At 37.2% G+C, this 14,476-nt stretch overlaps 1 protein-coding gene and 1 non-coding gene across 4 annotated transcripts; one reads left to right on the top strand and one right to left on the bottom strand.

Moving 5' to 3' along the window:
• Positions 1-4,630: 4,630 nt before the first annotated feature.
• TRNAG-GCC lies at positions 4,631-4,701 on the top strand. The gene has a single exon. It is a non-coding gene; the product is annotated as a tRNA-Gly (tRNA).
• Positions 4,702-4,773: 72 nt separating this feature from the next.
• LOC115972371 (flavin-containing monooxygenase FMO GS-OX-like 4) lies at positions 4,774-8,730 on the bottom strand. Of its 3 annotated transcripts, none has more exons than XM_031092642.1 (7): positions 8,058-8,728; positions 7,884-7,954; positions 6,664-6,816; positions 6,463-6,545; positions 6,177-6,312; positions 5,903-6,076; positions 4,774-5,199 (listed from the first exon to the last, which is right to left on the bottom strand). In XM_031092642.1, the coding sequence occupies exons 1-7, from the start codon at positions 8,650-8,652 to the stop codon at positions 5,056-5,058; spliced, it is 1,356 nt and encodes a 451-aa protein (XP_030948502.1). In that variant the 5' UTR covers positions 8,653-8,728; the 3' UTR covers positions 4,774-5,055. The 3 variants fall into 3 exon arrangements, with proteins under 3 accessions (XP_030948502.1, XP_030948501.1, XP_030948503.1); XM_031092641.1 differs by having other exon boundaries at positions 4,774-5,224; positions 8,058-8,724; XM_031092643.1 differs by lacking the exon at positions 4,774-5,199 and having other exon boundaries at positions 5,989-6,076; positions 6,157-6,312; positions 8,058-8,730.
• Between the last annotated feature and the right edge of the window lie 5,746 nt (positions 8,731-14,476).

Raw genomic sequence — 14,476 nt, 5'->3', positions numbered from 1 at the left:
TATATAAATATACATATATATATATATATAGAAGTAAAGCTTAGAGAAAGTTCAATTAGAATTTGAAATTATAATTCAATTTTGCACTATATGTCTAAATTTATGTGGGGACTATATCATAATTATCCATTTAAGTGTTTTTAATCTTTGTGCGAAGTGAGTTAATGAGTGCAAAATACTAAGAATCTAATATTAATAAACTATAAAATTAAAAAAAAAAAAAAAACCAATCACATAACTCAATAAAAATCACTACATAACAAAGATCACCACATGTTCTATATTATTAAAAATTAGAAAAAAAAATGATCATAAGTAGTGGGGACTGGGTTTGAGCGCTCCTTCTATTGGACGAAAGGTCTCAAGCCCAACTAGCCCAATACAATTAATTTTTAGAGATTGGATTTAAGAACTAGGTCTTAGTCCGAACCACAATCACTAGACATAGTTAGGTGTGGGCTGAGTAACAAGGAAATGGGTTGAAGTATGGAATCTTGTCCTCGGGTGTTTTTTCCGAGGAACTCAATATTCTTCTTCTTCTTCTTCTTTCAGTATTAGGTTACAGGGGTTTTCAAGATCATGCAGACTGCCACAGCTTCCTCCTTTTTCTTTCTTCCTTATATTTTTCCGCGCGCCCCATTCTTGGAGGGTCTTTCACATTATATACTTCTTTTCAGTCGATCTTGGCCCTCCACCTGTTGATCATGCAGGTCACTACTCGAGTGTTTGTCCCATCAGCCACCTTCCCAAACCCTCTGTGAATTGCGGCAACCAAGACCACACTGTTCAGGGGTCATTTCCTCATTAATGTGGCTAGAACGTTAGTTGGGCGCATTCAATGCGGAGGTGACAGTTTCTCCTTAGATTGCTCCTGCATCATATGCTTATGGGTATCCTACTGTACTTATCCTTCTCCTGGGGGCGCTCTGGGAGGTTGCCTTTGCCGGTGTGCTGTTCTCTCCTCTTGGGATCTGGGATGCCGAGAGCAGGATCGTCCTCGGCAACGTTTCTAGGCCATTTGGGCTTTCTTTGTCCATCCTCGGCTATTTCTCCCTTCTCAGCACGGGCCTTGGGCCCAGTACAAAGTGGGCCGAGGTTGTCAAATTCCTTGGCCCCACAAGTAGTATTAAATTTAGGTAAGAATTTTAATAGTGACTAATTACCTTTACTTTAAAAAAAAATAATTTGACTAATCATTTATATTTTTATAAGAATTTGCAATTATAATCCAATTTTGTGCCATATGTCTAAATTTATGTGAGGACCACACTATAATTATCCACTTAAGTTTTTTAATCTTTGTGCCAAGTGAGTTAATGAGTACAAAATACTAAGAATATAATATTAATAAAATATAAAATTAAAAAAAAAAAAAAAAACTAATCACATACACTCAATAAAAATCACCGCACAACAAAGATCGTCACATGTTTTATCTTATTAAAAATTATAAAAAATAATAATCATAAGTAGTATTAAATTTAAGTAAGAATTTTAATATGTGACTAATTACATTTACTTAAAAAAAACATAATTTAACTAATTATTTATATTTTATGATAAAAATTGTGTTTAGTTTTAAATGTATCTATATGTATGCATGTGTTACATGCTATTTTTTTTTAATAAATAATTTGACTAATTTATATTTTTATAATAAAAATTATAATCCAATTTTGCATCTTGTGTCTAAATTTATGTGAGGACCACACCATAATTATCCACTTAAGTTTTTTAATCTTTGTGTTAAGTGAGTTAATGAGTGCAAAATACTGAGAATATAATATTAATGAACTATAATTTTTTTTTAAAAAACCAATCACATATACTCAATAAAAATTACCGCACAACAAAGATCACTACACGTTCTATATTATTAAAAATTAGAAAAAAAAATGATCATAAGTAGTATTAAATTTAGGTAAGAATTTTAATACGTAACTAATTATATTTACTTAAAAATAATAATTTGACTAATTATTTATATTTTTATGATAAAAAGTGTGTTTAATTTTAAATATATATATATGTATGCATGTGTTACATGCTATTTTCAAAAAAATAATTTGACTAATTATTTATATTTTTATAATAAAAATTAATTGAAATTATAATCCAATTTTGTATTATGTGTCTAAATTTATGTGGAGACCACACCATAATTATCCACTTAAGTTTTTTAATCTTTGTGCCACAAAAGTTAATGAGTACAAAATACTAAAAATCTAATATTAATGAACTATAAAAAAAAAAAAAAGTCAATCACATATACTCAATAAAAATTACCGCACAACAAAGATCACCACACCCACACGTTCTATCTTATTAAAAATTAGAAAAAAAAATCATAAATAGTATTAAATTTAGGTAAGAATTTTAATATGTGACTAATTACATTTGCTTTTTTAAAAAATAATTTGAATAATTATTTATATTTTTATGATAGAAATTGTGTTTAATTTTAAATGTATCTATATGTATGCATGTGTTACATGCTATTTTTTAAAAATAATTTGACTAATTATTTATATTTTTATAATAAAAATTATGTTTAATTTTAAATGAATCCATGCATTTGCATAGGTTACATGCTAGTTTTTACTTAATGAGAAAGTCTAAACAAAATCTCACAACATTTCTACATTATCTTTATATTGAGTTGTGGTGGGTCCTAGTAATATTTTTAAAAAACTTTTATTTCATTTTATTTTGACATATGATAGTTTGACCCCTCACTTATAAAAATATTGTGAAATTTTATTGTGGGATAGAAGAACTCTATATTGTGAGGGACCAAATTTGACTCTCTTTGCAAAAGAGGAATTCTACGCCTACTATATGGTCATCAGGCCGGGGCCCAGCCTATTAGCTTTTGTTGGGCCAGAGACCAAATCATAGGCTTCAGACTTACTTAGTAATCAACCCGGCCCACATCGACCATTCGAGCAGATATAAATAGATAGTGCCTTAGGGGAATCGCTTGCCAAGCACTATTCGGTGTGATGTATAAGTTTCAAGAGAATCATCAAAAGATCCCACTTAATCAGGAATCTTGAATAGAGGTGGAGATCACATGACAGAAGGGATGAAACATCATCATTGAGACTCTACTAGAGGTGCACTATAAAAGGGAAATGAAACGAGAAGAAATGGGGGACTTTTTATTTTCTGGGGAAAAAAGGGGGAGGGAGAGATACACGAGAGAACAGAGAGGAACGACCTAAAGGGGGATAGGGGGATTTAGCTCAGTATTACTTGGTCCTTCTCGGAAAACACATAAACGAGGCAAAGGATCATTGCGTAGGCCTTAGTACCTCCCCTTGCGTTGCTGGATTGGCTCTTGGGAACCTTCCCATTGTAGGAAATTCCTTACCCATCCTAACAAGTAAATCGGGAGCCTGACCCAAAATTATCGAGCATTTTGGGTTTGACTATTATACCTACAATATTTTCACCACAAATTTTAAGTGGTATGTTGTTATGGGTTATTGCTAGTGGACAAAAATGTAATTTTAATTGTAGGTTCAAATCAGAACCAATAACAATTTACGACCTACGATTTATTATGAAAATATTATAAACGTAACACTTCCCTCTGCAAAATCTGAAACCTTGACAAGGAAAAGAGTAAATTTTGATTATTATTATTTTTTCTTAGTAGTTTTTGAATTTTACATTTAAGTATTTAAAGGGATGTGAATTGGGAATTTGGGATCTTGGAGAGAGATGATAATTTTGGCAGGGTATATAGGTTGTCGTGTATATGCAGCAACAGTACAGGTGCGTCAAGCTAGGGGAAGCGGCGGAGAGGGACCAAAATAGGCCTAGTTTGTTGGAATTGGATGGGAAGCATGCATCAGCCATCAGCTTTGATTGGGAAATGGACCCTAACAAATCTAAATAAATCTGCACCCGCTTTTAAGGCACCTACATGAGATGAGATGAGAGTAAAAAACTCACTGAGAATTGAAAGCCGAAAGCTATCTTTTCTTATTTGTTTTCTTCCTCTTTTTCCTCCAAGTTGCAACGCGTAAAACAATATTTGATGCTTCCCCAGGATTGTACACCAACTGAGGCAAAGCACAGGCCTACGTATATTTCACTTGTCGCTATCAGAATCCAATTCACACCAGAGCCAAAAAAGGATTCATTTTTTTTTATTCGACTAATAAATCGTCAAGTGTTTAGGTGATTTGTTAAAGATTCGAGAATAACAAAACCTGACGAACATGTATTTTTTGATTATAGTTCCAATGGAGAACATCTATTTAAAGGTCTAGTTTACATACAAGAGTAAGCATGTAGATTCTAGTTCTACCATGCCTTTGCGCTTCAATTCAAAATAAAAGCCGATAGGTAGACAAATGCAATTAAAAACCCAATTAAAGAAAGAAACAACCGTACTATTGGATTTAGGAATGCAATTAAAGATTCTACTATGCCTTAGAGCCATTTAATTAAGTTTAGTTTTTTGCTTTTTTATTTTTTTGCAGTTCAGTTTGATTCACTTAAATAAACTATCGTACCATTGGATTTAGGAATCAAGAACAATAATCAGATCAAATTAATATAATCGAAGGTATTAAAGTACTACGTTTACATATATATCTGGCAAAGCAATAAACATAGGGCACCAGTGGTCTAGTGGTAGAATAGTACCCTGCCACGGTACAGACCCGGGTTCGATTCCCGGCTGGTGCAATAATTTTTTCATTTTTAGCTTGGGGTTCTGATCACCCCACACGGGTTACTCACCTTGCAAAGAATTGTAAATGTTTATAGGCACATGTTTTTTATACACTCAGAAATTTTAGCATTTTAAGCACTCTCAGTATTGGTTTGTTCAGTTACAATTGGAGGAAATAGATGAATGCACCACTCACAAATACCTGATCACAATCTTTCTCTCATTATTCTTTACTTACAGTATTATTCAGAAGAATCAATAAACAGAGGGATTGAATGGGACAGATTGGTTCCAGCATTTGATACAAGTAGTCTTGAAACTTCATTACTAAGAAGCACTCCTGTCACTAATTTTATGTGTGGTGTACTTCATGAAGTCCTCGCAAGCTTGCAAAACCAAGTGATGGTCTTCCCAATCATCACGATAAGACTCTGGTTGAGCACGTCTGTTCTTGCTACTGGTATTGTACATTTGCACTCTCCAATCTTCAATTGCAGGACATCCACACTGAGCTGCAAGCCAATTGTTGTACTCAAACTGCAAAATTAGATCCAATGTTTTTTCTGAATATAATGTAATATACAAAGCTAAAGGTAATGAGGTTTGATTGCCTTCACTGGCCAAATAAATTTATCATTGTCCAACTCAGCTGATCTTCTACTATTAATCAAGAAAAATTTTCCTAAACACATTATCTTGTAAAGGTCAGTATTCAGACTCCCTTATCTTCTTTCATTGTGCTGGTGTGGCATCATTTAACAACATTTATATTGAAATGGTCATTAGCCACCATACTTTACGCATGCAGAAATCCATGGACAGCCCTAGCATGAATTGACTTGCCACGTAGTCATTTTGCATCCATTATATGACCATAAGGGATTTTTTAAAACAATTTTTGAAAGTATAGGGACTAAAGTAAGACATTTTAAAGTATAATGATGATTTTGAAACAGATGCCAAAGGTTGATGACCAAATTTGCAATCTAACTATAAATTAACAATAATTCTAGAGACATAACTTTCTCACAATTTTTTTCATAATTGCTAAGGTGGCAAGTTAATAGTAGATAATAAAGTGATGTCAATATATGGTGGGCCATGTGAAAATCAATAACAACTTGCCACCTCAAAAAAGGTTGTGCTTGTATCATGACTTATAAATCAATAAATAAATCAAAATCCAACATATGGACCTGAGGAGGCCAAATTTACCTGACTACTACCCATGTTATGAGTATATCGCTTAGGCATGCCAGAAGCTTCAAGTGATGAGTAGAAAGCTTCAACATCTTCCATCATCTTCTCTTGTGTTGGAAGTGCAAATCGGTTAGACAAAACACCAGCTATCCACTTGCTCTGGAGTTCAAACATAGGGAAAGGAACAACCTGACACAAACAACATATAAAGATCTACTTCTGCCATTTGATAAGATTAAATTAAAGATCCAACCAAAATGAGGGCATACTATTATAAGTAGGGATAAACCTTCCATGGTAACCCAACAAATGAAAGGCATGGGGCCAGGGCTGGTGGGAAAACATGCTTGTACAGTGGCCCCACACGGTTGTCATCCACATTCACAATGCCATTTGTTTCAAGAAAAGGAAAATGATACTTGTACCTTAAGAAAGATAAACAACTTATTGTTATTATTATTTTCTGTATCGTGTTTGGTTCATTCATGAATTTTGCATTCAATAAGAAACTTTGTTTAAAGAAATTTTGGTCCTAAATCCAAGCTAAAGCCAAATTAATGGAGTATGCAGCATACCCTGTGCAGTGTAGAATGATGTCAGCATGGACAAAGCTCCCATCTTGGAAAAACACAGTTCCGTCTTTATGCACACTTTCTATCTGCATCAATCTGATTTAGATTAGAGCTTTATAGTAAACTTTTCATAGAATCAAGTCAATTACTTGATGGACTTCTCATGATAGCCAACAATTTCTCGCCAGGGGTAAGGACTATTACCATGGGATGAAGCCACATATTATCATAGCCAGACTGGTCGCCAGATTTTTCATCTTCAACACTTCTAGCTGCTACATGGACTTCTTTGGCAACTCCTGCTATGTCCCGAGAAATGTCAACAGCACTTGCTGAACTCCCTATCAAGACTACAACCTGCATGATGCAGGACATAAGTAAGGTACACTAATCACTTGGGTTGAGCGGGAGGTACAGGGACTTTATATAAATTGATGAGCAGTGACTTCATATAGTACTTAGTTACTACTGTTGCCAAGAGGAAATTTTTTTAGATCCCACATTTATTTTATATCATCCTTCTTCATCGTAATTTGTAATACATTCATGATCAGATGTATATTTAGTTAAATCACTCATATTTGTCTGCAGAAGCCCTAATTCAAATTCAAATGTATAACAATTCAGTAGAATATTCATTTTCTTAAAATAAAATACAAACCCTTTTTCTGTCGCAGCATTCCTGAAATGTTATGCCATCACACTAGTAAAGTTTTTACGTGGTTTCAACACATTTGTAGGTTTCTCCAAAAATCAAGTTAGTAAAGTTTTCTCTGTTAAGTGAATTCACAGAATTTCTATAGCTAAATGTCTTATGTACTTCAAATTTTAAGATGGGAATTACTCATGCGGTTATCGTCAGTCCAAACTCTGGTTTGTTGCAATATAGAACATCCCATTATACTTGGAATTTGGAGAGCTAAATAGAAGAGGCTTTTTCTTGTATAAAGATAAATCTAACTCTTGACAAAGTAACAATCTTGTTCCAATAATGTCTGTAAACTTAAAATAAGTCAAACAATTCAGTGATTGTTGGACAAAACTTAATTTTATATGGCACAGTGCCAAAGAAAATAACCAGGCAATTGCTGATTGAATTATGGTGTAAACATGAGATCTTCAATTTCAGTAACTATGAAGATGACATTGCAGATTAGTAATGTTCACATTTATGTCAAGTGGGAAATTGCTTTGCACTCATTTACTCATACAATGATCTCCCGGATAAAAGACCTGAGCTGTAACGTGAAAAGCTCGTCACTATTAAAGGTCCTATAGGCTATAGGCTATATAGCTCCTTCTTTTTTGGTTGGATAATCAAGAATGAGAGATTAGCATGGTCCCCACTCTCTCCATCGATTGTGTAAATCTAACTAATAATATGGAATATGCAATGCAAGCAAAATTTTATTCCAATTCCAAACCTGATCTCGAAAAGGCTCTGGAACACGATAATTGTGGCTATGCATTTGCTTCCCAGGCCACTCATTTATTCCTGCCACAAACACACAATAAATAAATATATAATCATATTTATTTACACACTAATACTGATTACTGAGTACTGACTAAACTCAATTTTTGATGTTACAAAGTACCGGCAATTTGAGCCACACGAGGCTCGGTGTAGTGGCCGTTGCATATTACAACGGCATCGAATATCTCCGTTTCATCTTTGCCTGACCTCTGTTTTGATTTTATTTTCCATTTCTCCTCCTCCTCCTCCACCAATCTCACGCGCACTACCTCCGTTTCGAACCTCACCAACTCATCAATCCTGAACTCGCGCGTGAAGTCCTGCAGATACCACAGAACCTCTTGGTGACCCGGGTACCGTCTCGGGTCTCTGTCCGGGTCGTCTTTGGCGACGAACGGGTAGCACCGGAAGCCCATGCACTCTCGGGGGAGGTTGGTGCGGAGGGACTTATAGAGGCTGGAGTGGATCTTGCTCCGGGCCGGGTCGAATCCAATCGGGTCGGATTCGATTTTCGGGGTGTAAACCCAGGTGCCGCCAACCTGGTCGCCTCGTTCGAAAACAACCACGCTGTGGCCTTCGCGGCGGAGCTCTATGGCAGTTACTAGGCCTGCGGCGCCGGCACCGATCACGGCCACGTGGCGAGATGTGAGTGGGTGGGGCGCAGGTGGCTGTGGTATGGGGAGGTGGCATTGCATTTGAATTGTTGTTGTTGGCATTTTGTTTGCCGATTTATTTATGGCAGTATGAATAAAAGAAAGAAAGAAGAGAGGTCGGTTTTGGAGTCGTTAATTTGTTTGGGAGAATATACGGTCGTCACGTGTATTATGTTACAGGCATGTAACTTGAGCAGGAAAAGAAAATTCACAATTCGCAACTGCTTTACCGACCGTCCATGTTCATTCTTTTTTTATTTTGCTAAAATACCTTTTTTTTTGTAGTAAATTTGGGCTTATTATTTTTAATTTATGATCAAATTGATAAATATCTTGATGTTGATTAGCGGGGAGAGAGGGAGTATAAGCAATTTACAGGAACAGATCTGGAAAATATTCTTAAATAAAATTTTAGATTTGAAATATTGTTTGATAGTCATAGATGATGTCTAAACTCTAAACATGCTTGATAAGGGTGTTCTTGTTTGTCTGGTTGCCAAGAAACCCCAAGAAAAGTTGGGGATTTTTTTTTATCTTTATTTTTTATAATAAATTCTCACCCTTTCAAATTTTTTTTTTTCTCCGGGAGATGGCTTTTTATTATTTATATATATATATATATATATATATATATATAGGGACTCAATTTGTAACGATCCCAAATTAGTATTGGGTTCGAACGTTAAAGGCCCAAACAATAAAATTTGTAGAGCGTGGATGTCAAAGAATTAAGTTAACTCTAAAAGAAAAACGATTAAACCTCACGTTTATAGATGGATTAGCACTGATATAACGATCAATTTCTCCTTGAAAAAAGTTCAGTTCTTTAGTTCATAAGGATTTCTTCTAAGTCCTGTTTGTTCAGAAGTTCCGATCCCCTTTTCTCAATGCCTCCTTCCGTGTTATATACAGCTATCTTGGTATTATCTTCACCACACACGTGTAGGTTGGGTTCGGGGGATCCCTTCCTGTCCCATCCAACACCTTCTAGAACCTCAAACCAGCAGCTGTAAGGCTGCCTCATCATTGTTCAGGTATCACCTCCACATTAATGCGGTCAGAGAGTTGGTTGAGAGGTAATTAATGCGGGGGCAGCTGTTGTTAAAGATCTTTGTTTACCTTTTCTTTCTTATTCTTAGTCCCATGTCCCACTTTTAGTGGTAACGTAGTTCCGAAGTGTGTTTGTAACAATGTGGCGTTCAGGTCGTCCTCGGACTCATATTGCCGAGAAGGATTTTGTCCTCGGACGAATACTGAACTTACCTCACGTGATATCTACTCTTCCTTTCGTTTGGTTACCCTTATAACCTGATATGGGCCTCCTTGGACAGTTTTACGTTCTCGGATGGGCCACAGGCCCAATTAACACGATTTTAATAATTTATGGATTGACCGGCCCCTACAATAACCTTTCAAAATCTTGCTTTTCGACTCCTCGGGAGAAAATATTGATTTTGATGTCATAAGCCCATTCCCGTTTACGTTTTGGGCATGCTTCTGATGCTTTAGCATCCCGAGCGTGGTAGCATTAAATTTTGGCAACGCCCCTGTCTTCCATGTTCAATGGTGAGATGTAAATCTAACGGGAAGGGGTCTATCTCGTTTCGCGAGCGGGAACTTTACCGCTTATAATTTCTGCATGACTATAAAGGCATTCTCAAATCCATTCTCTTTCTTACCTTCAGTGATTACACAACTCTGGAGCTCATACACTGAACCTGTCCTTCTCATTTTTCCTCGTTTTCCTGGCGTCTACAAATACTTAAATCTTGTCTGAGGTCCCTCTTTCAAACCTGTAAGTTTTCTCAAAACCTTTACCGCTTTCATCTTAAACTCGTTAATTTCTCTACTAAATTCTTTAGGAAAATGGGGAAAAAGGAGGGTAAGTTTTGATGTCTAGTTGAGTCCGAGGAAAGTATGAGAAATTTCCGCTCTAAGTATAGGATTCCCTCTACGGTGGGTATGAGGTATTCAGCCCAAGGGGAATGAGTCGACGCTAGACGAACAGGGGAAGTGGTTATTCCCATGATTGCCTTCATAGAAGGCGGGATGACCATCCCCATGGGTAAGATTACTAGGAGCTATCTTAGGTTCTTTAGGTTATTCCCAACTCAGTGTGCCTCGAATATGTTTAGGGTCTTGGGAAGTATAGAGGCTTTGAACGAGAGAATGGACCTAAACCTGACCCATCATGACGTGAATTGGGTGTACAATCTCCATTACTTAAAGGGGCAGGGGTACTATCTCAAGTCGAGATATCCCAAGGTGAGGCTAATTTAGTGCCTTCCCACCTCAAACAAGAACTTAAAGGAGGATTTCCTTATCTTCTTTGGGGAATGGTATGATGGTCTGCCATGCCCCGTGGAGGAAGGAATACCAGGTGGGAATGTGGTCATAGATTCATAACATTTGGTTTACATACATGTTTTTCCCCTTTTTTTTTTTGTTTTGTTTTTTTTGTTTTTGTTTTGAGTCTTAGTACTCCTATCCCTAATGACGCTTTATTTCAATTCATTGGTTTTGCAGATAGACGTTTCATGAAACCCAACCTTATGTTAGTCAATAAAGTAAGCTTGGATAAGGTATTGAAAGCCGAGATATACGTGAACGAAGCTGACGGCCAACTCCGGGCAGCACATTTAATCCTCGGCTACACTCCCCTCTCGTTTGCTTTCTAGGCGCCGAAGTGCGTGATAAAAGCCCGCGATCCTTGACTCTACCGTATCAGTGTTGCCTTCAAGGGGTTAATCGTTCCAGAAGGTATCCCATTTCCCTAAGATACATCCCGCACCGACCCCCTTTTTGTGGCCGCTGTCTCGGCAGGAGCCTTTTCATCCCAGCCTACCCTCAAAGAAGAGGAAGTAGAAGAGAAAGAGGAAGAGGAAGAAGAAGAGGAAGAAGTTGTAGAACTCTCAGACTCCTCGGACGACTTTGGGATTTTTAATCAACCTATACGCTCCGAAGAAGATCCTGAAGAGATGGGGATACAAAGGAAGCCCCAAAGAAGTTTGATGGAATTGATGGAGAGTCAGCCCGGGAAGAATGCGCTGGCAAAATCGACACAATCCCAGATTCCTTCTCTTCCCTCCAAGTCTCCTCCTCCTGTTCCTCACCAACCTTCTCATCATCCTTCCTAGCCAGTCAGAGCTGATGCTACCGAGTTAAAAAGGCGTAGAGAGCAGAAGGGGAAGGATGTGGTGGGTGCTAGCAAGTCTCGTTTGACCCGCGAGGAGGATGCCCAGTGAGCTGCAAAGTAGCAAAAGACTAGCCACCTTCCTCAGCGAGGCCAGGAGAGGTTTGACACTCAACTTCCTAAGCCTCAAGCCTGGCTACCAGCACCCATGCATGTTGGGGAGCTCCTACGAGATGATGCATCTATTAGGGACTTCAACGGTGGCATTGGGTGTCACGTAGCCTCGGCTATAGAGGAGGCCTTGTTGCTCCCCAGAGATATGGCCGAGATAAAGAATGCGAGGAAGAATGAACTCATTCTCAATAATAAGAGATACTTGGGCCTGGTAAAGTGCTAACTCTTTTCTTTTTCTTTTTGTGATCATTATTCACTGATGTGTACTTTTTACTGATTATAGTGTTAACCTCTTCCTTGCAGATTATCCAAAATACTTTCAAACTGGATGAGATGCTCAATATCTGCTCCAGTCAGTTAGATGATGAAAGGAAGAAACAGGCAATGGTTGTACAGACTTTGACACAATCCGAACAGGATTTGGCTGATGCGAGGAAAAAGCTACTTGTTGAGGAGCAAGCTCGCAAGAGCGTTGACTCGGCCTTGGAAGGCTACCAAAAGCAAGCCGAGGAACAGGGGAAGTGCATGCATGAGGCAAATGTGGAACTGAAGAAAGCTCAGGAGCAAATTGCAGCCCTTAAGAAGCACTTGGAGGAAACCCAAAAGCTGAGAGAGCAAGCAGACAAGTTCAGGGAGGAAACTGAGAAAGCAAAAACCGAGGCCGAACTGGCAATGAATGAAGCCGAGCAGAAAGGCTATGAGGTCGGTGTAGCTGAGACCGAGGAGACCTTGAGGGCCGAGGTGCCAATGATGTGCCGCATCTACTGTGCCCAAACTTGGGATGAGGCCCTTAACCGAGCTGGGGTTGAGGCTTCATCCGAGTTAAGGAGGCCAGAGAACGTATTCTACCTTGAAGCAATCCGCCCCTCAGCTCCTCCAACCAATCAAGCTGAAACCACTCCCTCAACCGTTAATCCCAATGAGGAGGTTTTGCCTCCAAGTCTTCCTCCTCTTGGCCAGCTAAAACCAACTAAAGAGAATATTGCCCCTTCAGTAGCCTTCTCGGACAAGATTGCAGCCGCTTCTGAGGCAGAGGTGGCCTCCCAAAGCTTTCAACAGGATTTGGCCTCCACAGTCTTGCCAACTGGGGGAGCTACTAAGGATAAAGAGGAAGTCACCACCTCAGAGGCAGACAAACCAGCCAGCCAAGCTCCAAAGATCCAAATTAAATTGAAAAAATAGGACTTGTTTTGTAATTTGATTAGAAATTTTGTAAGGATTCTTATGTTTACTTGCTTACCGCTATTGCTACTTTATGTTATTTTTGTACTTGTTCACTGTATTATTATAATTTGGATGGATTCATTTTGACTATCCTTGTTTTGCAAGGGGAAGTATTACTTAGAAATATCACAAATTGGCGATTAAAAATGGGTGATAAGCATTAATACTACGAGGTCTCAGGGAGACATTTTAGATACATACGTATTCTTTCTGATCAATTGAAACTTTATGGAAAATTCAAAAGTTGAATAAAGTTGGGTCTTCAGTACTTCAATTGTACATTAAATGATGTTCATAGATTCCTATTTATTACTTCAGTAGATGTTGTAGGGCATTAATTTCCACTAAGTTTGTGATCCGAGGATCTGACATAACTTAGTTTCTGTTTAAGATTTCAATAGATATCATAGGGCATTAATTTCCACTAAATTTGTGATCCGAGGACCTGACATAACTTAGTTTCTGTTTAATACTTCAATACATATCATAGGGTATTAATTTCCACTAAGTTATGTTAGGTCCTCGGATCACAAATTTAGTGGAAATTAATACCCTATGATATGTATTGAAGTATTAAACAGAAACTAAGTTATGTCAGATTAGAGGCTTGGTGGTACACTACTCCCTTTACTTCACAGCTTATAAGGCAGAAAGTGGGGGGGTTTTCCTTCGATGTGGGATGCTTAGGTTGTAAGCATGTCGAGGTCAGCCAAGGACGTTGCCAAACATGCCGAGGACGTTGCAAAGCATGCTGAGGACGACCGAGGACATTGCAAGCATGCCTAGGACGTTGCCAAACATGCCTAAGCATGCCTTAGGTACCCACAATAATATTTTATTATTATTAAAATTGTTGATGTGACCATAATAGAATTAAATATTTATTATTATTTTATAAGCTACATGTGTGTTATATATGCACACTATTTGACACATAGGTATTTTTCGTTAGTGAGTTAACAGTAAGGACTAAATTAATTGCAAGTTAAAAATAATAGAGACCAAATTGACTATTACCAAAATAAATTGAAGAGATTAAATTGATTATAACCCTAAAATATAAGGATCAAAATGACATTTTTTTTTTTCTTTTATAACTTCTAATTTTTTTCACTTTAATAATTTTTATTATAAAAAAACAACAACAACTTTTTGTATCATCCACTAAACTTTTTTTATTTGATGCCTTTAAAAGATGGGTGGAAGGATGCAAATAAATACTTAATAATGAATAAGCCTAATTGGGAGACCTAACAGATTATCTTATATTATATTTTATTATTATTAAAATTGCTGATGTGACCTTGAAAACAAATATAGAAATTTATAATTGTATACACTACTTCATGCGAGGGA

This window comes from Quercus lobata, chromosome 12 (assembly GCF_001633185.2).
Source record: "Quercus lobata isolate SW786 chromosome 12, ValleyOak3.0 Primary Assembly, whole genome shotgun sequence".
NCBI classification, from domain to species: domain Eukaryota; kingdom Viridiplantae; phylum Streptophyta; class Magnoliopsida; order Fagales; family Fagaceae; genus Quercus; species Quercus lobata.
This window is presented reverse-complemented; position numbering and strand designations above follow the sequence as displayed.